Source organism: Molothrus aeneus, chromosome 14, assembly GCF_037042795.1.
Source record: "Molothrus aeneus isolate 106 chromosome 14, BPBGC_Maene_1.0, whole genome shotgun sequence".
Classification (NCBI taxonomy): Eukaryota; Metazoa; Chordata; class Aves; order Passeriformes; family Icteridae; genus Molothrus; species Molothrus aeneus.
The window spans coordinates 8,616,850-8,640,039 of record NC_089659.1 but is presented as its reverse complement, the minus strand read 5'-3'; the positions used below and the strand labels follow the sequence as shown (position 1 = coordinate 8,640,039).

The window sequence follows — 23,190 nt, the reverse complement described above, 5'->3', positions numbered from 1 at the left end:
GACACTGGCAATAAATGTGCCTTAAGTCATTTCATGATAAAGTGCTTTCTGTGCAGTAAGTGAAACAGAGAGCATAGCAAATTTTACTGCCCCAGAATCAGCTGTGTGACAAAGTGTGTGTGGTTTGGCAGCGTAATCTTTTACTCTGATAAACTATTAAGTGCCAAAGAAAGCTTCTTAAGTTAATCAGGGCTTAATTTAAATAAACAAGCCAGGAAAAGATTAACAAAAAAAATCCTCAATGGAATCTGAGTACAAAAATAGTCTCACAAAGTCCCGTGCCAAGTTCATAAAGGTAACTCTGCTGGGATGAACTGGCCCACTGACCCCCTTTTTCTGCCCTCCTGGAACCACCAATGAAAAATCTGTTCATTTCCTGACACACCAACACAACCATTTCCAGCTCCATTAATGCAACCAGCACTTCTGGCAACATTGCCATGCAGTAATGCTGCTGAGGAGGAGGAGGTGGAGAGGAATCAGCTGAACCCACCAGGAAGAGACCTGGACCTGACACAGAGTCCCTGGTGCTACCAACCACTTTTCCAGCCCCAGCAGAAAGTCTGCCCCAGGAATATCCCTGTCTGTCCCTGGGGACAGGGGAGCACCAGGAGGAAAGCAGCAGTTCTGTGGGTAACTTCACTGCAGCAAGCACCCTCTGATGTGTGCACATCCATTCCAGCTCACACTGATGTGTGCACATCCATCCCAGCTGAACCCCCCACCCCTGCACCAGGGCTCCTCACAGCACTCAGGTGCACTGATGTATAAATATTCACATGTTCAGCACCTAAGGTAAGGATCATATTTTTTTTAAAACTCTCAACTTAGGCCCAGTATTGTTATTTTATCCCACAAAGGTAATAAGTGACCAAATCTTGGTGAACAAAACATGTCAAGCTGGACCCCCTACCAAGTATTTTTGGGCTGATGTTACAGATGAATCAACTCCTTCATTAGACAGTCACTGCTTAATTCTGTTGTTCTGTGGACTCTCTCCTAGTGCTTTTATTACTGTGTCTGGTGCATTTCCAATTATTGTCTTTTTCCGACTGCAAGACCACTTTAATTCTTTCTTTTTCCCATGAAAGCTGATTATATCCTAAATGTTTCCATTTAAAGAAAAAGTCTTATTACTCTAAGTGTACATTTTTCCATTCATTTATTTACAACCATCTTTGGTAAGCTGAAAATTCACAGTAGGCTTGAGTTAAATAAAATCAATCCATTAAAGAAGAATACCAAAATAATCAGAGAGCCAAAATCTAAAGTAGGATAGTTATAAAAATTATTTCTTCATGACAATTCACTTGCCCTTTGGCAAAAATGCCTCATTTTGACACAAAAAAATTTAACACCTCTTTTGCTTTTTTGTTATTTGGAGCACAGTGAAAATAGGTACAAGAAAACCAGCTGATGACTAAAGAAAAACATTCTATTTAATCACAGTATGTACATCCAAAACAGAAATTACAAAGCTGCAATTCAAAATGTATTCACAACACCACTCCACCACGGTGCCAGATGCAAAGATTTTTTGCAAGCTCCTGGCAAAAGGCAAATTCCAGCCACTGACAGCTCACAGCAGGCATCAGGTGAAAGGAAGAGAAGGGCAGCAGGGGATGCAGATGCAGAAGACCCCCAGGAAACTGCAGCTCTGCACTCCCTGCACATTCTCTCACCCCTCCTTACCTCTGGCCCAGCTCCCAGTGCCTCCTGTGTCAGTGTGGCTGCGCCCTTTCCCCCCTGACCCTGATGCCAGGCCAGTGTGACACTGCCTCCCACCTCATCAGTTCATGTTGAAATGTTTTGCACACAAGGCATGGCAAAGGCCCCTTAGTAATGCAACCATGTTTTACTTCTGGGCAAACATTTTAGTATATATTGCACTCAAACTCTCCTTTCACAGAGATTTTCCTGAGGTCTCCGAGGAAGCCTGTGGAAAAGCCAGGAAACCAGTCCCTGCTTGCAAAATCCCACTATCCCTAAGAGCATCCCTTCACTCTTTCAGATTAAAGCACAAAGAAATTAATACATCAAATTTCTCATTGTCATCCTCCTCAGGTTTCTTCATTTTCTGCTGCAAATAGTCCTCTCTTTCTTTAGATGCACCTTGGAACTCAATTTTCCTCACGTTAAAGAGGTGTTATCACGGGTGACAAATGCAAAGCTCCCATTCTCAAACTGTGCTGGTGATTTGGAGCAATTGGACACCAAGTACAAAGTGTACCCCTTGCAGGGAGTATGAATAAAACCATGCTGCTGCTTCAGTACAACTGCATCTCTGCATGGAAGAAAAATGGCATAAGAAATGGTAAAAAGAAAAAAAAGTATCCATATCTCCTTTTCCTTCTGCCAATGTTCCCAGAGCTTAATGGAATTCAAATATACTGAGTACATAAATGATTAAACAAAAAGGCAAAATAAGTTTCTTCTTGGTTAAAATCCTGTTTGGCATCTTCCATGTCCTCTGTGAGTGGATTAGTACTGAACATTAACACCTCCAAGGTGATGCCCATTAATTGCCTTATTACCCTGACACTTGCAGCCTGTGGATGGTCTCTTTCTCCCTGGTGCAGGAAGTTTCCTAATTCTAATGAGCACATTGGGCATTTCCATGGCACCCAGCAATGGGTTATTTCAGCTTTTTCCTCCCTGCCAGTGAGCGCAGTGGCAGCAATCCCTCGATCCATTCATTGGCAGCCAACATCATCTCCTGCCAAAAGGCCACCTCCTCCTGAGTGGAGTCCATCCAGTCCACAGAGATGCCATAGCTCAAACCTGAAAAGAATGAGAAACTTTGAGAGCTACACAAAGAGTTCCCACTCCATGCAAAAACACTCAATGGGATGTAACTGCTGCAGGCAATGTCCTAACATAAAAGCTGCTGACTGTCCCCCAGCAAGCTGCACCCTGAGCACCTCCTATTTTCTTGCAAATGCCCATTCTACGCCATAGCTCAAAATGAAGTCACTGCAAAAGCCATAAAATGCAAGAACCCTAAACATAACCTGCCAAGGAAAGCAATATTGGGCTCAAACCCTTTCTGCATGTTTTTGAATGGTAAGAAAGGTCTTAAAGGGTTGGTTTTCCTCTTAGAAGATTTTCTTGTGGACAAGGTGGAGTATTCATCAAAATTCTCTTGTTTTATTTCCATAGGAATCAAACATAGCATAGCAGAAAAGTGTGTACATCCATTCCAATTCAACCAAAATTTTAGGTGCCAATTATTTGTCAGTGAGAGAGAAGTCTAAATTTAGATCACAGCTAATTTGGATTTGGTATTTTTATGCTGTTTATTGTTTATTCTTGTTGGCCTTTCCTTCTGGAGAGTCCACAAGCCACCTGGTGACATGTGAGGTGGAAACCAGAGAACATACAGGCAAATCCAACAGCCACAGTGTGTGCACCTGCCAGGCAGACCTGCCAGCTACCATGAGCCTTGTTCCCCAGGGAACACTTATCCTCGATTGCAACACTGTGAGATGTCTCAGAGAGCACCTCAAGGATGGACAGGCACCAGGTGCTGTCCTGTGTGACATTCCAGTCCCTACCTGAGCACTCTTCCCTGGCAGGAGCACCAATATAATGTTGGTTTGTCATGCAGCCTGTTTTCCCAGCAGGAAAACTCTCTTGAGTTTTGCCAGACCTCAGATCTGATGTTGGCAGAAAATGTGGGAACAGAGGGTTGTTACCATGGCACCAGGGCCCCCTCCATCCACGACACAGTGCAGGTACCACTTACTGAGACTCCCCATCCCTGGTTTCTCTCCAACAGCAAAATACTCTGTAACTTTACCTTGTAGCACTACAGGAACAGTTTTGAGTTAATATAAAGGAAAATACTGACCTGTCCCAAGGCCCAGCCTGATTCCTCCAAGGAAATGGTTGGTAAGTTTCTCATGATCCCACACAGTGAGTTCAACACAGGCATCCTTCAGATCCTCTGTGTGAAAACCATCATACACAATGGTGTGATTGAAAACAGGGTTTGTGTCTCTCTTTATGACTCTGGTCTTTTGGTAGCTCTTCTTACTGGTGTCTGGAAGCACATAGCTTTGGGAGGAGAAAGCACACAGCATGAACACTGAACATTGACCAAGAGCTTTATCACAGCAAGGATTTTCCTGCTTTTCCTACAGGTGAAAAACAAGGGCAATTCTCCCCTACACTTCTCCCAGTGCAACACAAAGGCTTTCCAGTATGGAGGCACAGCTTGGTGAGCCTGAGAGCAGAGTAGGAAGCACAGCCTTTGTGGGAAGCACAGCCCAGAGCAGGAGCAGCCCCGTGCTCAGGCACTCACCACTTCACAAAGGAGTCAACTCCGGATGGACGCAACTGCAGCAGGTCCTTGACATCTTTGACCCAAATGTGAACTTCACCAGAGGGAGGATTCCTGGGCCCTGCAGTTTATGAGAAGAGAAAAGCTGTCATGGCAGCCAGAGCCACAGCTCAGAATGACAGGGCTCCTCTCCTGTGGGACCCACACAGCTCCTGTGTGCTCACTGCCCCTCCCTGGGCATCTCAGCCCTGCAGCAGCTCCTGACACAACCCACCAGTGCTGTATCAGACAGGAAAAGAGATGGAACTGCTGAGCCAAAGCAACCTCATGCCTGTCCCACAGTAACATGGCTTCTGTGCTGCTCCTACCACATCACAGCACCCTACAGTGCCACATGCTCATAAGTTGGAGGTCGTTGAGCCCTTCCTCTCTCCCCAGTAAGTCCAGATGTGGAAATCAGATGTAGGCTGCAGGCAGTGCTGTCAAATACTGCCTTTGTGCTGATCTCCAAGGTCTTGCTCTGATGAGATTGCTCTTTAAGCAGCCCCATAGCAGATGAGGCACTGCAAGCTGTGTGTTTGCCCTTAATGCATGAACCACACTCACCCAGGCTTCCAGGGGGGACATACTTAATGGACAAACTCATCACTCCTCGATGATCCACACCATTAACAGCAGAAAGGCTCTGAAATGGAAAGGGTTATGACTGACTTAATGGACTTCAGTGGAGGAGCACAAATGGACAAACTCTGATTTTCCATGGCTGAAGCAGCCCCCTCCTAGGGCAGTTCATTTCTCTGTGGGCTTGTTCTCAAACTCAGCCTCTCAGAAGCAAAAGCCTGAGGATTCAGAGTACAAGGTTGCCCTTCCAGACATGTCCAGCTGGATATAATTAAGCATCTTGGTTCTGAAAGATAAATGTCCTCTATTTGCTTAAAAGGGACTCATATCAGACCTGTGAATCCAGAAGCATGCAGGAAGCTGTACAGGCTTTACAAACAGTGGCACCTGAATATTCACCTCTCAAGGCATATCAGCTGCTTCACCTAGAACTCTGCTGCTTTTAAGACTTTAAGACTGTTTTTTTTTTTTTTTTAAGTCTTCATGTGAGTGCAGAGAATGGCAAAGTCATGTCAAAGTTGCTGTGATTAGTGTCAGGTTGCATTTATGACTGTGTCCCTGCAGATCAGTCACCAAAACAGACCTGAGAAGGGCATTGTTCTGAGCACTGAGCTGCACTAAGGTGCCCAGGGGTTCTTCCCTAGTGCAGTTCACATTGTCCTGCTCCACCCAAAGACCTCAGAGGAGTCAGGAAGGACTACTGCCACCCTCCAGGCTTCAGGGCTGGGCTGGAAAGCAGGACTGCAGTGAGACACTCACCCGGGGCTTCAGTGGGTACCAGTTGAGTTTCCTGTTGCTCCAGTCCCAGCTGGCCAAGTCTATTTCAATCTCTCCCAAAAAACTGTTACGTCCCAGGGGATCATTGTGCCAAACAGAGAGATTTAATTTTTGGATCAGCAGCACCATTTTCTCTATTTTATACTAGAGGAAAAAAGAGAAATCAGGTTGCTCAAATTTTTTCTTCTGTTTCTTTCACAAACAGAAATAAACCACACAAAAGCTTGAATAAGCTCTGAGACACTCAAACCCACCCCACACATATGCACTACCAATGGACTGGCTTCAGTCTGAACATCTCTTTTTTTGTCCTGTAGCAACACTACTACCCTGACAAAGCTTTTCTGCTGAGCACAGGGAAACCTGGCATTCCATTCATCACAGGGCAAAACCAATATTCTTTCAAGAATTATTAACACAGGCCTGGCCGTTGTTAAATAATCCTCCATGCTTTGATGAGTATGATCACATAATGCAGACCTTTCTTACCAGTCCTGTGCCTTGTGACTGCATGCCAGGGAAGGGGGGAGGACAAACAGCCCTTGCTCTGACTGCAGGACCCTATTGCATCCAAAGATCTGTGTGGTTTTGGCAGAGAAATCTTGGGTGCCACACACATGGGTGCAGAGGAGCCTTTAACACCCCAGGGCTCTCAAAGCTCAGGGAAGAGCAGTGCAGTGCAGGCAGGAGGCAGCAAAGAATCTGGCCAAGAAGGCAGGATCTTTCCAGACCTGCCTGACAGAGGTGCCTACTCCAGCAGAGCTTTTCAGTGTGTGTGTTTGTTCTTACCCGTAACACCTCATTGTACACGGGGTTCACTGTCCTCTTCTTCACTGACGTTTTCCTCTTACCCATCCTGGCTTTGTCTGGGAGCAGGTAAGTTTTAACATACCTAGAAAACAAACTCCAGTTGGACAGTGCCCCACATTGCCAGCTCTCCAGTAAGCTGGCAGGAAGGAAGGAACCATTACATCAAAAGAAAATAAAAATCCTCCAGAAGACAGAATTCAGGCATTAAAAGGTCACTCACGGGTCAGATCTGCCTTTCCTCTCATCCACCACAGCCAAGCCCCTGCACTGGGACACGTGCACCTGGAACTCCCGGTTCTTCTCATCATAGTCCAGAGCAAATTCCACGGTTCCTTGGGCATCCACACTCCCAAAATCACCACTGTAGACACTGAGCACACTGCCACTCACCTGCCAGGGGGAAGAGCAAGGTCAGTGCCACTGAAACAGGCACAGTCTGACTTGGTTCTGGGCAAAGATGAGAGCCTGAGAAATGCATTCCCAGAGAAAAACTCTGGTGTTCCTGTTCTTGTGCAGTGTGGTGCTCTTGACACAGAGAGGGTTCACAGCTGTGGCTGCTCTCAAGCAAGCCAGAGCTGGGAAATGTCACAGACATATTTTATGAAAAATCATTTTGCTAGGATTTTTTCTCCTGAGAAGCTGAGAGGCCTCAGAAATGAAATGTAAACAATAATTATCTGCTGTTGTGGAATGCAACAGGTGCATCTGTGATTGGTCTCATGTGGTTGTTTCTAATTAATAGCCAATCACAGTCCAGCTGTCTCGGACTTTCTGGTCAGTTGCAAGATTTTATTATCATTCTATTCCTTGCTAGCCTTCTGATGAAATCCTTTCGTCTATTCTTTTAGTATAGTTTTAATATATAATTTTCTTTTAATATAATATATATAATAAAATACTAAATCAGCCTTCTGAAACATGGAGTCAGGATTCTCATCTCTTCCCTCGTCCTGGGACCCCTGTGAACACCACCACAGGGAAATCCCTATAAGAGTCTCACAAGGATGTGCTATCATAGACCAGGACTTAGAAGCATTGAATGCTCAAGAAACACAGAAGTTTTTTCACTCCTAAATCCCAAAACTTTGGGGAATGGACACAGATATTCCTGGGGGGACCACACATGTCTCTTCCCTATGCTTACAGAACAAATAACTGATATCCTGACCCAATCTCATCACTAAGAAAGAAAGATATTGAGAGAACTTGAACTATATTATAAGAACTTGTTATTTCAGGTAGACATAGTCACACAATTGTCAATCCATTCATGAAATAGGCTAACAGGAACCCTATCAGACTGGAAATGTAGGAAGAACTATTCCTATCTTGTTGCTTACTCACAATGTGCATGGAGCAGCACAAAACAGATACAACCCTGTTCTGAAGAGCCACTGCCCCACCAGAGACAGCCTGTGCTTGCCCCAAAGGCACAGGAGCATGAGGTTTCCCCAGACACAAATCTGGAGCTAGGCACCCAGGAGTTATTTGCTTTTCCAGAAAAAACTGCAATTTGCCCAGACAACTTGGGCTTCTTTTTTCAGGTCTTTGTCTTTCACTGATAGAAAGTCAAGAAGCACAAGCAAAGCTCAGCCACAGAAAGCTGAGATAATTTTCCCTTGCACCAATCATGATTCCTGACAGGATATCATAAAAGCTAATGCTGTTTACAAAGCAAATCATTAACCCTCTTGGCACCTCTCTGTGGTACCATCATGAACATTTATCAAAAATCCTTCCTATAATTAACCCAATTCTTCTCTGTCTTCCCCAACTTACTTTGGCTCTGAATTTTATTATAACCTCCAAAAACCTGCTGAACATCTCCAGTCAGTCCTTGGAGCTGCATTTACCATCCCATCAGGATACTCACCCCAGCAGAGAATCCTGAATGAGATTTTCAAGAACACTTGCATGACCTGGACTCATTTTCAGCTCCCAGATGCTCCAAATTAGGAGAAGAACTCATGTGCCCCAAAGTTTTTAATATATTTATCTCCATTCATGACCTTTCCCTACCAGCTTTGCTTCACATATATTCTGTAACTCTCAAATATACCCCTTGGAGAAATCTATAACAGTAACACAGCAAATTCAAGCACTTTTAAGCAGCTCCATCCCCAAATACTGTCTCTAAAGAGTCTTCTAAAAACACTCAACTAAACACATTCAGCTTTTTTCAGCTTTCATTAGAAGCTGAAGCTCCAAAACATGCTTTTGCTGTCCAACTCTGAGTTCCCTCTTATCTGCTGGTAAAGGATGAGCTTGCAGAGGGTACCCATCTGCAGTCCTGAACCACAAACATGCCCCTTAAGAGCTGTGTGCCTCATTTTCCCACCTAGAAACCCCTTCCCCACCTCCTGCACCAGCAGGACCCAGAGCACCCACCCCTGGCAGGGGGGGCTGTCGCTTACAGGGAATTTCACCAGCAATGACTCAGTGGGTCTCTATTTTGAGGTGGCACCTGGATTTAACCTGAGCCAGTAATTTATCACCCCCATTCCTTTACCAATGTACCCTGCAGAAACCAGCAGGCTGCTCTGGAGGCCCCAGCAGCAGCAGCAGCCTAACTGCAGCATCCCTGCATCCAGCTGAGGAGCCTGGGCAGAGCCCCCACGCTCAGGACCTACCGAGGAGACAGAAGCCATGTCAGAGGAGTGGCTGCCAGTGCTGGGGGACTTCTTGTGCCTGCCCAGCTGAAAGCTGAGCTCCGAGGCCGTGTCTGACTCCGTCTGCTCAGAAAACAAGAAGCGTCTTTAAGCTGTGCCGAAGGAGCGCTTTGCAACACTGGAGAGAAAAAGGAATTGCTCAGCAGAGTGCCATGAGCAGAGATCAGGTTAGCAGAGCTGCAGGAGAGTACAGGGAGCCTCCCCAGGGCATCCCCTCCAAGCAGCACTGAACGTCATCACTCACTGCCTCCAAACAGAGCTGCAGGCCCCGCCTGGGCTCTGGGAAAGGGCACACAGCAGCGTGGCTGGACACACAGGGCAGCATCCTCCAGGATGGAACAGCTGCTCTGCCTGCTGGGGGCTTTTCTCTTAAGGCATTTCTCATGTGGAGGTTCCAGTTGTGGGTTTCTCTGGGTCTGGATTGAAGGCACTTGAGATGGTAGTTCATGTTGGGACTCGTGTTTATTATTTCTTATCAGTAAAACAGTCTCACTACTGTGAGTTCAGCAGCTTTTCATTAGAAGGCACAAAATGGCCAACAATCTCTGGTTACAAGGTCTTTTCTGACTAAACTATCAAATTAAGAACTGACACCTAGATTATTTTCCCTTTTAACCCAATAACTGCAATGCAGACTTTTCTGCCCAATTACAAAATGCCCCCCAAACCCATGGAGAAGGAGGAAGAAGAAGCATGAAGAAGAAACCCAGGATGACACCCTGTGCCCTCCATCTTGCTTCCATCCACAACATACTAAAAATCCCAAAACCTAAATTTCTCACCTAAGTGATACACCTACACTGCTGTCTATAATCTATTTCACACTTTTGTGGATTCTAGTCTATCTTGAAGTCTGGGAAACTTTTTCCATGAATGAGGGTCAAAGTCAGTGCTCCTCTGGGGGTCAGGGTTCCCCAGAGCAGAGAGAGAAACATTCCCAGTGCCCTGGGTGTCCACATGCTCATTTATTCATGACATAACCAAGGCATGCTCTAAAGCAAGTACTGTTGGTTTCCAGGAGAAACACCCTCATGACACCAACTGCCATCCAGGGGATGCTGTGAACACTATTTCAGCCATTTCTGGCATCAACCCACCTCAGACAACAGGAGGGGAGAGGATCTGCTCAGTTCTTTGACTCTTTCAGGTTCAAGAAATTGATGTGGTATCAAATGAGGTTTATTGTATGCTGCAGGTACAAAAAAAAAGGCATCAAGATAGCTGGTCAGAATCAGGAAATTATAAGTCACACTTTTATTAAAGAGCACAAGGAAGGAGGAAAAGCTTGTGGAAGGCACTAGAGCACTACCTACTTGCTCTGTCTGTGTCACCTGTCATTGAAGCTGATCCTCCCCAAGACAAAAATTCCTAATTAACATCTTGAGGCATTTTCAGTGATTTTCATTCACCGTGTGGGAGTGTGGAACTCCCTCTAGTGGCTCATCTAATTCCTCATCGGCACCAGGACATGGATGTTGCCTGCTTTGTGTAGACTGAATTTACACTAAATCCACCCTAATCTGCCTCCTTGTCAAAGAAACCAACCATGTTCACATTTTTATCTCACAGCACACTGCCCTGAAGAAAAGAGCACTAAAATATTTATACCCACAATTTCACCATTGCATACACCTCTCAAATACTCTGCTAGACACAGAGGTGGACAATAGCCAGATTATCTAAAAGAAAAAAGTTAGAAAGTTTCCTATCAATAGAAAGATGGTTACTGTACTGCTTAAATGTCTAACTAAAACTTATTGTTTGTATCTTTATCTTCCAATAACTCTCTTGAAGATGACTTTCTCCATCCCAGAAGAATTTGTTTTGGAAAGAAATATGTACATGAACATATACACAATTGTTTGGCATTTTAGGCATGATGATACATGCTTTGGTGCTCAAAATGCCCAAGAGATTCTTGATTTAACATTCATTTGCTATTTACTATTTTTATTTCCAACCTTGAATAAATAATAGTATCCACAGACTATTTGCTATACTGCAAACATGAAGCTGTTACAGGAGGGTTTCCAAGGATGAGCTTTGGGGCTCAGTGTCCTAGGGTGATGTTATGATGCTTGTATCCCCATTCATGTGTTCTGTTTATGCTGGATATTATGTTTTCTCCCAATTTGCCCTAAATCAGGACACTCTAGATAAGGGGAAGCTGCAGTCTTGGTTGTCTTGGTGGAGACCACGTCCCTGGACAGCAATGGGGGCCTGGAGCCTTGAGCCAGTGTTCCCTGTGCCACATCAGGCACCCCATGATGGGCAGTGCTTGGCACGAGGTGCCAGCCGGGTGGGCACAGCCACAGGGCTGTGCAGTGGGACCTGCCAGCAAGCTGCCTTCCTCCCATGGCCAGCCTTGGACTCAAACTGGCTCATTCAAAGCCTCTGAGTGGCTTTACCTTCATCTTTCCTTGGGCATTGCCTTCCCATGTTCTCATTTCAGTCCTGGCAGCCTTGGTCTCACCCCTTCCCTTGGAGGCAAGCTCTTAGCTGTCTTTTTGGACTTGCCAATCCCTCTGGGGACTGTCATTGGCTTTCTTGGGCACAGAGGCTGCTGCTGCCTTCCCTCAGGTGCTTTCCATGCCTGCAGCTTGCTTGGGCTTCTTCAGGCAGGCTGCTGCTTCCTTGGTTGCCTTCTCCTCAGCTTCTCTGGGTTTCTCAGGGAGAGACTGTCACCATAAAATATGTCCCAGCTGGGGACATCAGTCCAGCCACAGGCTCTGCTCTGGGTCACAGCTGACACCAGCTCTGGCACCTTAGATCAATCCCCAGGCTGCCAGCAGATCCCACAGCCTCATGCAGGAACAGGAGAGATGAGCACGAGCTTCTTGCCAACCCTTCGAAGCCCTTGTGGTTTTGCTGAAGTAACAAACCATCAATCTAGCTGTAATTTCCTGGCTCTGAATTTAATTTTAGGCAGTATAAACTCTCTAATTTGATGATGAAACAATATGTCATTTTCCTTGCCTGATACATGCACAGAAGCATGGTGATGAAAAACTGGCATAATATATCACCTACAGCAAATGTAAACCAAAAAGAAGAAAGAAAGATGTTACTCACTCTCTGTGGTTGTGTAAATGTTCACCATGCTCTTTGCAAGATTAATGCTATTTGCTCGGGCCAGTGCCTGAGCAGCAGGAGAATGATCCCCATCTTCCTCTGGAATACACAAAAAGCCAAATCAACATGGTAAATAAATAAATAAACACAATGGGCAGTGCATCAACAGGCCTGTGTGTGTGTGCCTCTCCCCTGGTCCCTCTGCCCAGAGCACACTGCAGTCACACTGCTCAGGGCTGCCTCCCAGTGATCCAGGTGCTCTGATGTCTCCCCTGGGAAAATCTCTTCACACTGTGTCAGGAAATGCAAATACTGGATTAACCCAGTCCCCAAGACACACCACCTCTCGTGAAGAGCTTCCAGTGAAACAGAGCCATCTGCTAATATCATCCTGAAATAAATTAATTAATAAAGGAAAAAGCCCCGAGAAATACTAGAATGATCTAGTGTATAAATGGTTGGACTTAATGATCTTAGATGTCCTTCATAACCCAAAATATTCCATAAAGAAAATATTTACAATGACCTGAAGTGCAAGTCAGGATTTTCATAGGAATGTTACATGAGGTAAGAAATAAGCCAAGAAATTACACAATTAAAAAATAAAAATCAGATTAGTCTGTGGAAAATCCTCTCAAACAGGTCTTATCCACGTACATGAGGACTGAAAATTTGGAAAAAGAAGGGAAGATGCTCTCTCTTCATAGGTCTGCTTGGAAGAGAGCAGAGCTGAGGGTAATCAGAGCCCAAATGTAGAGTTGCAAGTAACAATAATGTTTTCTTATAGTAACAGTCACTACAAGAGCCCATGAAACCCAGAGGAAGAGGCTGCTAAAATGGTGATGCTATTGACACCATCATGGTTGAGAACATGGTATCAGAACCCAGGAAGAACAGACTCCTTGTTCAGTCCACTTTGCTTAAAGTTTAATATCAAAGTTCACTTGCACATTCCAAAAAACCACAAAATGTAATTTAGGCACTGACAGCCAGTGGCTATATCAAGATACTCTGAGAGCCAGTGTATTTATTAAACACTTTGCTTCACATTTTATTTCTTCTATTTGTGTTAGACTTATCTCTGCTATCACAAAGAATTCTTCCAGTCCCACATTTGAAGAAAATACAATCTTGCCAGTGAGTGACATAAAGTGAGTTCCTGTGTTGTGTTGTAGGCAGTGGAGGGCTGTCCCAAGGTGAGCTGCTTGCAGGTAAGGCCCAGGGACTGGGAGTGGGGAGGAAAGCAAGGGAACAACATGGCACTGTCCCCTTCTGCACTCACACTAGGCTACACAAGATTTGTTTCCAGAGCTGTTTGTGGAACACATTCCATAAAGATAACTCTGCACAAATTGCAATATAGGATAAATGGGCAGATGAAGAAAATGTGCAAAATGCAGAAGGGTTAGGGAAGAAAACCAGCTTAGGGATGGCTCTGTATTTGGATTTCACAGGGTGCGGTCACAGCCCTCAGTACCTGAGTAAACAGCTGAGTCTGCTCCCTGAACAGCTTCTCTCTCTCCAGATGGTTCACCAGGTGTTGGCTGGTCTGAAGATTCGCACATCTTTTCCTCAGGTAGCTCTCCATTTATTTCCATGCTGTCTTGAGTGCCCAAATCAGACCTTTCCTCTTTCTCATCCTCGCTTTCCCCATCTGTGGGCACAGGCTCTATCAGTATCTGCACCCTGCTGGCCGGGGCCCTCCCTGTGGGCTTGCGCTCTCCTGCCACCACCAGTTCCTCCTCCACGGGTGTCCCTGGCCCCAGCGTGCTGCCAGACACATCCTTGGTGGGTGACTCAAGCTGGATGGAAGGTGCTCTCACAGGCAGTCTGGATTTCTTGGAGCAGTGCTGCACCACCTTCTCTTCCTCGGGCATCAGCAGCTTCCCACTGCTTTCACCCAGCACGTCATTTCTTGTAACCAGGCCCCCTTTGCTCTTGGCACTGGTGGAGCTGGGAGTGACAGAAACTGAGCCCTTCCTTGCAGGGGTGGCACAGCTTGGCTCTTCCTCGCTGGAAGACAGGGTTATTGTCCTTTTGTAGGGGGTCCTTGTTCTGGTGAAGGCACCAGGCTTCCCTTCAGCGCCCTGGCCTGGCCCAGGCTGCAGGGAGAGCGAGCGGCCCAGCCTGAGGTGCCGAGGGTCTGCCTCACCCAGCCCTGCCTCCGGGCTGCCCCCTGCCCCAAAAGAGTCTGCTCCCTTCTCCCAAAAGTCCTTCAGGCTCCTGAAGTGCTCACGGTCCAGGCCGATCTCCTCCTCCCTGTTACTCATGGCTGAGATGGTGTAGTTCACCCCCTGCCTGCCGGCCCGGCCGCTCTCCCCGTCTGTGGGCAGCACTCTGGGGCCTGCCGGTGCCTCCTCCTTGGAAAGGCTGATCTCTGCTGGCCCCGTGTGATTCACAGCCTGCTCACACCTCAGGAAGGTTCTGCTTGGTTTCTTCTTAACTGGTATTTTGCTGGGAGGATAAGTTTCCTCAGGAGTAGTTTTTGGCCCCTCTGTGGCTCCATCAGCAGCTTCTCCTCCAGCTGCAGTGCTGGGCTGAGGCTCAGCATCCTCTGAAAGCCTGGTGGGCACTGGAGATACTCCATGACCTACAACAACAACAACAAATGCTCAGATCCCACTGCATCATATCCAACCTCCCTGGAAGGTCTGGGCTGCAATTTCTCAATGAGAAGACACAGGGAATTTTTAGAAATCATCAATATATTCCTAGTTCTTTTCCATATTCAGACTCTAGAAAGCTCCCTTCCATCTGAAGAAAGCCCTGAAAACCCCAGTCCTTCTCCCTGCAACAGGGCACTGAGAAAATCCACTGAGCTCTAAACTGCTGCTGTGAGTTGTGGATTTGTTTGCAGGTTCCCTTTCAATTTTACAGCTTCCCTGCTGGCTATTTGCTATGTTCCAGAACTACACTATGCAGTCAATGCTGGAAAGAGAGGGGTAAGTCCTCTTCTGGATTAAAGAGCTGAGAGCCAAGCACTCAGTTCAATATGTACTGAGAGCCCAGAGAAATTTCATCAGTTTCCTTTCTCCCTTGGTCCCTGCTGCCCTGCCTGCAATTCACAAAGTGTTGGCAGCCCATTCTTATATGCCAAGGTACTCTTTGTTATTTATTTGTACACACACTGAAAAACATCTTGTCTCTTGGTGTTTGATGTGAGTGACAAAAGCACCAATAGCTCACTGAACAAAAAACTTACCTTTTCCAGACAAATGAAAGCTGTTTGTTGCAGTCACAATTGGACTTGTTCCTGTGTCACTCTCCGAGGAAGAGACATCATGTATGCTGGAACTCTGCACAGAAAACAAATCTTATCAGTGTATAAATACTGGTAAAGCTGGAAAAAATGTGTTTTATTTGAGCAGAGACACCAGGGCAGGCAGCCTGTGGAGCCCCTGTCAGCAGGTATAGATTGTGTGAAGCCTCAAGGAGTAACAAAACAAAGTGCAGAGGCTCTGCCTGTACTACCTTGTATGATGCAGACAACTGGACAGGAAGTCTTGGCTTCGGTTTTGGCAGAATTTTCTGCTCTGTGGTTTCAAGAGTAGGCGTACTGGATCTGTGGGAGAGGAGAAATGCCTGAACAAGGAGGTCTGTGGTAATGATGTGCCTGTTTGGGTGCTCAGGCAGTCTTCAACACCACCTCAGTTCTGCTCAGATGCAGAACTTGCTCACTAAAAACAATGTGTGTCAACTACTAAGTTTATTGAGACTTTCCTCTTCTGGGAGGTGCCAGAAGAGCCCAAGGGCCATGCAGAAGGGAGGGACATTTCTGTGCTATGGCCCAGGAAGGAACAGGCCACACCTTGCTTAAGACTGAATGAGAAAAACAAAGCTAGCTTTTCAGGATTTAACCAACCCCCTGCAAAAACCCACTGGGTGTTGTGCCAGCAAAGCAGGAGTACCTAGGGCCTGTTGCCTCTGGGTCCTTCATTAAACAACACCCACTAATCACCTGCAAGAGGCTTCCAAGTGTTGTCAAAGCCCATATTTAATATTTAACTGGAGCAACTGCCACCTGTGGAGAATGATTCTTCATTCTGCTGACAAAAAAAAAAAGGCAAATACGATGGAAACAATAATACATGAATATGTGAATATTTTAAATGCTTCTCCACAGTCCATGGATATTGAGTGAGGTCACTGACTTGCTCACTGGAGTGCTTTTATAATGGATGTTTCTGCTCAGTCAGCACAACGTGAAATCCTACCAAGCCTTGATGGAGAGTGCTGAGCACTGGACACAAAGGTTGGCACCAGCAGGAAATGAGCAGTTTCCTCAAACCATTCATTTTGTTAGTGTTGCTCCATAGCAAAAATTAAACAAATAAAACCATAATTACTTTGAAAAACTAACCAGCACATCCTGGCATTAGAGACAGCTTCCATTTTACTGATCCCTTATCAAATCATGCAGGAAAAGACCTTTGTGGGATAAGCACATTAGCACTTGATTATTAGGGGTGGATTGATATTCTGACAATTCCTAGAAGAAGGACTTAAAAAATACCCTATAGAACTTATTACTTATAGAGTCTTGGAAACTCAGTTAGAGACCAGGGTTTAATGGGTAGCATTCAATTCTCATTAGAAGTAAGAGCAGCAGCCTGAGCACTGCACATGCAGCAGAGTTACCTTCCCTCTCCTGCACCAGCAATGTCCTCAGGAAAGGCAGGAACTGGGGCAGCTTTGCTTTCCAGACTTGTCTGGATGTGCCTCTTGTCCTCATCTGTAATACAACAGAGACATCTGAGAAATGACATTTCATTAAACTTGCCATGTTTGGTGTGTTTTGTTTGGGGTAAGAAAATGCTTTACCCAATGAAAAAGAGTCCCACCAGCACAATCCCTGGGGGTTTAAGTGGAGAGGGTTTCCAGGGGTTTTCAGAGGGTTTTCAGGGCTTCTGTCTGCTCTCCCCAAGGCTGGGGTGGTTCCAGGGCAGCAAAGGCACTTCCAGACCCCGCAGGTCCAAGAGGACAAAGCTGCCCAATGCCTGACTTGTTCCAGGAGCTGTCACATCACTGGAAACCTCCACAGGATGCTGCCACTGACTGTCAATAAAGTTAATCTGTTCCAGGATTTAAATTCAGCCATTTCCTGTTTTGACTCAAGTCATCCGATCTTGGCAAACAAAGGAGGAGGCCAATACAGTTAATGAGGAGATCCCTGTTATTTTTACTGGCACAAGGCCCAGCTATATCTTGTGAGCTCCCAGAGACCCCAAATTAAAAACAACAGAGGATGGTAACTTTTACAGCAGACTGCAGGGTATAATGCTGTATTAGATATTTTGTTAGCAAATGGGTTTTCTTGCTACTGCAAAACCAAAAGGATTAAACTCTCAAACAGAGAATAAAAAGTAACCTTAGTCTGGTCAACAAGATCTGCACATATTTATTCATGCAGCTAGGTCTATTTTAAAGAGAAAATTTACCTATTACAAGAAATGACAAACCATTTTAGGATATATTTCATTAAACAATTCAATAGAAAAAGAAGTTCAGAGGATTCAGAAGTAATATTAAACAGTATAGCCTTGCTTGTTATCTGGTTGGAAAACCTCCTGAGGCCCAAGCGCATGCCACTCCTATGGTGAGAAGCTCAAGACTCAACACTGCCTGGTGGTGCCATCCAGCAGGGTCAGCCTGCAAGTCACAGCCATATCCAAAGATTCACTCCTCCTGCCTGTGCACTCCTATGGAGAAAAATGCTGCATTCCCAATCCTCCTGCCCTGCCCTGGCCCTGCTCAGAGCTGTGGCATTAGGGCTGCATGTCTGGCACACAGCGGGGGAAGCTGGGGGGCCCTGTGGTTTCCAGAGCAGTGGAAGTCAGGGAACTGCTCCTGCTGAAAAACAAGAGCCTGGTTGTGTAGGAATGAGCCAGTTTTAGAGAGCATGTTTCTGAGAGAGGGACTGTCCTGCCCATGCCAACACTGATGTGCACAAAGCACCACTGAACATTGTTTTAGGAGAGAGAACCCCAGACATGGCTGGTGGCACGTGCTGGCCATGGCACGTGCAGGCACAGCAGGGCACACTGAGCAGATTTATTGATACAGTGAGCCACATCCTCCTCTTCTTCCTCAGACCTGGGGAGGGAGGTGCCAGCAGGTAGCTGTGCTGGGAGTAAAGGACCCAAACACAGAGCTCCCACACTTTCCCTGTGCCTGTCATGGCTGAAAAGACCTTGACAACCAAAGACTGTATTCATTTCTCATCCCACTTGCAAAGGCTCTGTGTTGTACTTGCTCTTCACTGACACTTCCCCCTCAGACAGAGCTCCTCATTCCTGCCTGGCAGAGGCAACAGGAAGCCTTCACTCCCACCCATCCAAATCCCTGCCTTAAAAATGGCTCAGCCCCTGCCACAGCTACACCTGGCTCCTATCACCACAAACAGTTTAGTGCATTACAATCCATCAAGACAAGCCATATGCCTTTGCTAACTTTGGGATGAGACAATATAAGAAGCAAATTCCAACAGAAATCAGGAGTGGCCTGACCAGTTTAACTTGCCTATACATGCATTTTTATACATGTGTATAAAATTGGCAGGCACTCCTGCTCTAACACTTTTACTCATTTCCTACCACTCTAAAACAAAGACTCTTAGTGCCTGGGACATGGATAAGTAACTGTGCATCACTTGCCACAGCAGGTGGATAAAATGGTCTCTCTTGTAGGTGATTTTTAGCCCTCAAGAATTGCACATAAGCTCAAGAAGAAGTTATCATCAAATTCATCCATCTGTGCTGCTCTGCAGGCTGTAGTGTAAATACAGGGTATCTATCTGTTTTATAGATCTGTATTACTGCCCATGACTATTGTTTTCCTACTACAATCAATACCAACTGTGAAAACCCTCAGGGATCCCCACAACCCTCCCTTCTGAAGGTTAAAACCCTCCTCCAGAAAAGATCACTGGGAATTTTCCTTTGCAAGCACATATTTCCACCCCTCCTCAGCCCACTTACCTTGCAAAGGGAATGCCAGAAATTATCTTAGTGGGGCTTTTCCATGAAGGAATTTTTTCATTTCCCTCCTTAACACAGAGTTAAGTCCAAAGACTCAAATCAGGAGTTATGAACACAGATTTGACTAAAGGAACATGCAGCCCTTCATCACCTTGAAAGCCAGCAGAGGTGAATGACTGATCTTTCCAGGGGAAGGAAAAAGCTGTCAATATGGCAAGCAAAGGCCCTTATCTCATCTAAGGTGAATATATTAGCTGCAGAATCTTGATGCACAACCAGTAATGTAAAATGGCAGTAAGAGGAAAAAGTAAGAGGAAGGAATAAAGTCCCATGTTATACCTGAGCTTTACCAAAATAAGTCTGAGAATACAAACAGAGGAAAAAGGGAAGAAAAAAAAAAAGTTGAAAAGGGAATAATGTGCTTCTTGGCCACACTGTAATTTTTTCTTTGGATCCTGATTTTGATAACAAGGGATGTTTTTCTGGTACTGAAAACATAGATGAGAATCCCCTTATCACAACACGACTGTTTCTCAACAGACTGCCAGTACAGGGAGACTCCCATCCCTCCCACCCAATGGGACCAATGTTTTTCTGGTCCATCAGTTTGTTTTGGGAAGATGTGCACTAACATACTCACTTTCTGGTTTGCCCTTTTTCCTTCTAATGGATGCCCGAAGGAGATCCGGCCCTGCCAAGTCTTCCTGGAACCGTTTTGCCTTCACTTCTGAAAACCATTCCCCTGTCACAAACTTCTTCTTCTTTTCATCTGTGATGGAGCCTTGAATCCTCCTGAAAGGCAGGGCACGCACATCACCAAACAGATCTTCCAGGTTTCCACTTCCCCTGAGCTACCTTTGCAATATGTCCATGGGTTCACCTCTCTGACACTATGAAGGATCCAGAGATTATTCTCTGCAATCACTAGAGCCAAACCAGCATTAGAACAGCAGGAAGTAAACACCTGATTTACTCTTTATCTGAAATGGTAACAGCACCTTGTAAACACAGGCTTTCACCTCTTCCAAATTTCATAAATCCAAATCATTCACCTGGCAAGGAGATTTGTCCACTTGCTTGGCTGCCCTGAGGGTTAAGGAAGGGGTGGGGCTGTTTATCTGTCTTGCACTTCTCCATTTTATTTGTTTATTAATCTATTTATGGCAAAACCTTTTGGATCAAATTTGCTGTAAACCACAGAAATAAATAAGGATATTTAGGGAAGCCGCCTGTCCCTGCAGCACTCTCCCTGGGCACTTCTCCTCTCCCTGCTCCCCCTGCCACGCCTATTTTGGCACTTGCAGTTAGCTCTCCCTCCTAGGCATGGCTTCTCCTACTGTTCCTCTCTTGGGCACACCCAGGGCTGGTTTTTGGCACCTAAACCTGTCAGTGCTCTGTACTCTAATCCTCCTCACCATGGCTTCCTGAATTAGCTGCCTTTCAGCTGGCACAGCTCAGCACAGGTCAGGGTGGGTTCCTGGAAGGGTCACATTTGGCTGCCTAAAGACCAGGAGGGAGCAGGGATAACTGGGCTCAAGCCTCTGCAGGCCATGCTCCCATCTAGTCCAGGGCTGCACTGCCTCCATGAAGGTCTCAAGGTGCTGGGCCAGAGGAAATAGTAATTTTAATCTTGCTGGCAGCACATCAAGGAAATGCCATTGACTTCATTTAGCAGGCAGGTTGTGTTGAAACCAAACATGTCTTACTGCAGGTAGCCAAATTGACAGCAAGGGGCTCTGAGCAGGACCTAATTCACTTCACCCCCAAATCAAAGCCTCCTGTGCAACAGCTTTCAAAGAGAAGTGAAACAAAACCAAAATAATCCAAACATTCTTTTTACCAAACCTCCATTTCAGAGAGAAAATATATTTCATTTCAGAAACAAACAAACAAACCCCAAAATAAATAAAAACAAGCTTTTTTGAAATTGTTACAACTCAGAGGAGAGGTAAGAAGAGCATGCAGACACAAACACCTCAAGTCCAGGCTTTGGCTTCCAGTTGTTTCCTCAGCTCCCACCTCCAAGCAGAGGCCAGGGCACACAGGGTGCCAGGAGCAGCAAAGCTTCCTGCTCCCTCTTCAAGCCTTGAGCAGCCTTTCTGTACAGGGATTACTCTTTTTTTTGGCTCAACAGCAAATGGAAGACTTGCATCCTTAACTGGGGTAAACTGGCACAGTGCCACCCACACCCACTGAGTTACTAATTTCTTGCCATGGAGAATTCAGTGCCAGCTCCCTGAGCGTGGTGCACACTGTCAGCCCAGATGGTCTAATGGCTGGCATTTAAAAAGCAACAGCAGCAACAAGCAATCCTGATCAAGCAGACCTGAGCTCCAGGATGGCCAGTGGCAGAGGAGCTGCACTGAGCCAGAACCCCTGGCTCTGGAACAGGTCCCTGCAAACCTCTGACAGATCATGTAGCCTCTAATCACCCCTCTCTGTCTGACAGATGGTGCACACACACCCACCTCAAAAAGACACGGGGCAACAGAGAAGGGGATGTAAAACCTCATTTTGTAAAATCTCATTTTAAAACACACTATGGCCTTTCTGTGCTACCAGGTGAGTAAAACAAGGTAGCAGCTGCTCCCCTGCTCAGACCTCTGCCACCAAGAAACCAGCATCTTCCCCCACCGAGCAGGAAAGGGGTGACTGCCCTTGGCATCTCTGAGGGCTGATGATGAACTCAAAAGGAGAATCCCCTCCTGCCAGGAGAGGACAGCAGCAACAGAAGAATGGCTGAGAAAGACCAGGTACAATGAAAAGATCTATCAGGATCTGAGCAAAACGGACAGTACTGCTGCAACCTGCACCCACACACATGCTCCTCTCTCAAAGAAGTGAAAAAGTCTCCCCCAAGGGAAGCTCACACCCTGCCATCACACACTCTCTCACCTGATGCGATCCCCATCCTTCTTCTTCAGCTCTGCATCTCTCTGCAGAACCTTCATCAGCTTTTCATACTCCTCCTCGGTCAGGAAGCTCAAGTCCAACATCTTCCCTACAATCTTCTTCAGATGGCTCAAGGGGACTCAGAGCAGGCACTAATCCAGCCCAGGGCCATGGGCAGCCGCTCACAGCGCCCTGGTGCCGAGCAAGATGCGGTGCAGAGAAAGGAGTCACCACAGCATGGCTTGGGTGGAACTCACCCTAGCACCTGGACTTGCACTTCCAGGCTCTGGGCTGGCACAGCTCTTTGCACTGCATGCCTTCCCCTGCCAGAAAAATTCTCTCAGCAAGTCAGGCTCCTTTGCTTTTCCTCAGGCTCAGTCGCAGCGATTCTGGTGCCAGCGTCAGTCACAGAGGGGAGCAGGGGAAGGAGCAGCTCCTGCCTCAACAGGCACCGAAGCTCCTCTCACCCACTGCAGCCCCAGCAGCTCTGGCATGAGCTCTCCTCAGCAGGGAAGTCTGCTCTGTGGAGTTCAAGCATCCCTGCAAAGGAACAGCACCGAGATGCCTTTCAGATAAGCGTGACATATGGCAAGTGAATGTGTACATTGGGGGTTTCTATTTGTTCTCCAGCACAAGTTCCAAAACAAGCTGCCCTACTTTCCTCCCTGTCCTAGAGCTCCTCACGTGGTATTAACCTAACCAAGACAATGTTTTACTTTAGCCCTTTCCTACTAACAGATAAACAGTCAAATCAGCATGCTACAAACAAAATATGTATATAAATTACCAAATTGCTTGCTTGCTTTTTACCTCCATTCTTCTTATCCTCACTTCTTTATGCCCTAAATGCGACCAAGGATAAGCAGCCAACCTTTGTAAAGCAATCAGAAGATGACAGAACAGCAACCTGCAAGTATTTCTGCTGCATGTTATGCTATGAAATACCAGGGGCTGCTCATTTCCTAATATGTGTGCCCTTTGCTTTATGCTGCACTGATATTTGCTATTCAAACACTGCTGGTGCAGATCACTTTGTGTTTCAAAAGACAGCGAAAATAGCCAGAGGCTGCAGGGCGTGGAGGAAAGGTAA

General features: G+C 46.1%; 1 protein-coding gene across 1 annotated transcript; it reads right to left on the bottom strand.

Annotated features, from left to right (window-relative positions):
• Positions 1–1,145: 1,145 nt before the first annotated feature.
• Positions 1,146–22,365, bottom strand: LOC136562700 (synaptotagmin-like protein 2). Its single transcript, XM_066559673.1, has 16 exons — positions 22,104–22,365; positions 19,849–20,000; positions 16,870–16,963; positions 15,703–15,793; positions 15,434–15,527; positions 13,709–14,821; positions 12,232–12,330; positions 10,257–10,348; positions 9,121–9,222; positions 6,711–6,880; positions 6,470–6,572; positions 5,663–5,824; positions 4,889–4,967; positions 4,304–4,403; positions 3,851–4,056; positions 1,146–2,781 (listed from the first exon to the last, which is right to left on the bottom strand). Exons 1-16 carry the CDS (start codon positions 22,202–22,204, stop codon positions 2,636–2,638), a joined length of 2,904 nt encoding a protein of 967 aa, XP_066415770.1. The 5' UTR covers positions 22,205–22,365; the 3' UTR covers positions 1,146–2,635.
• Positions 22,366–23,190: the final 825 nt, after the last annotated feature.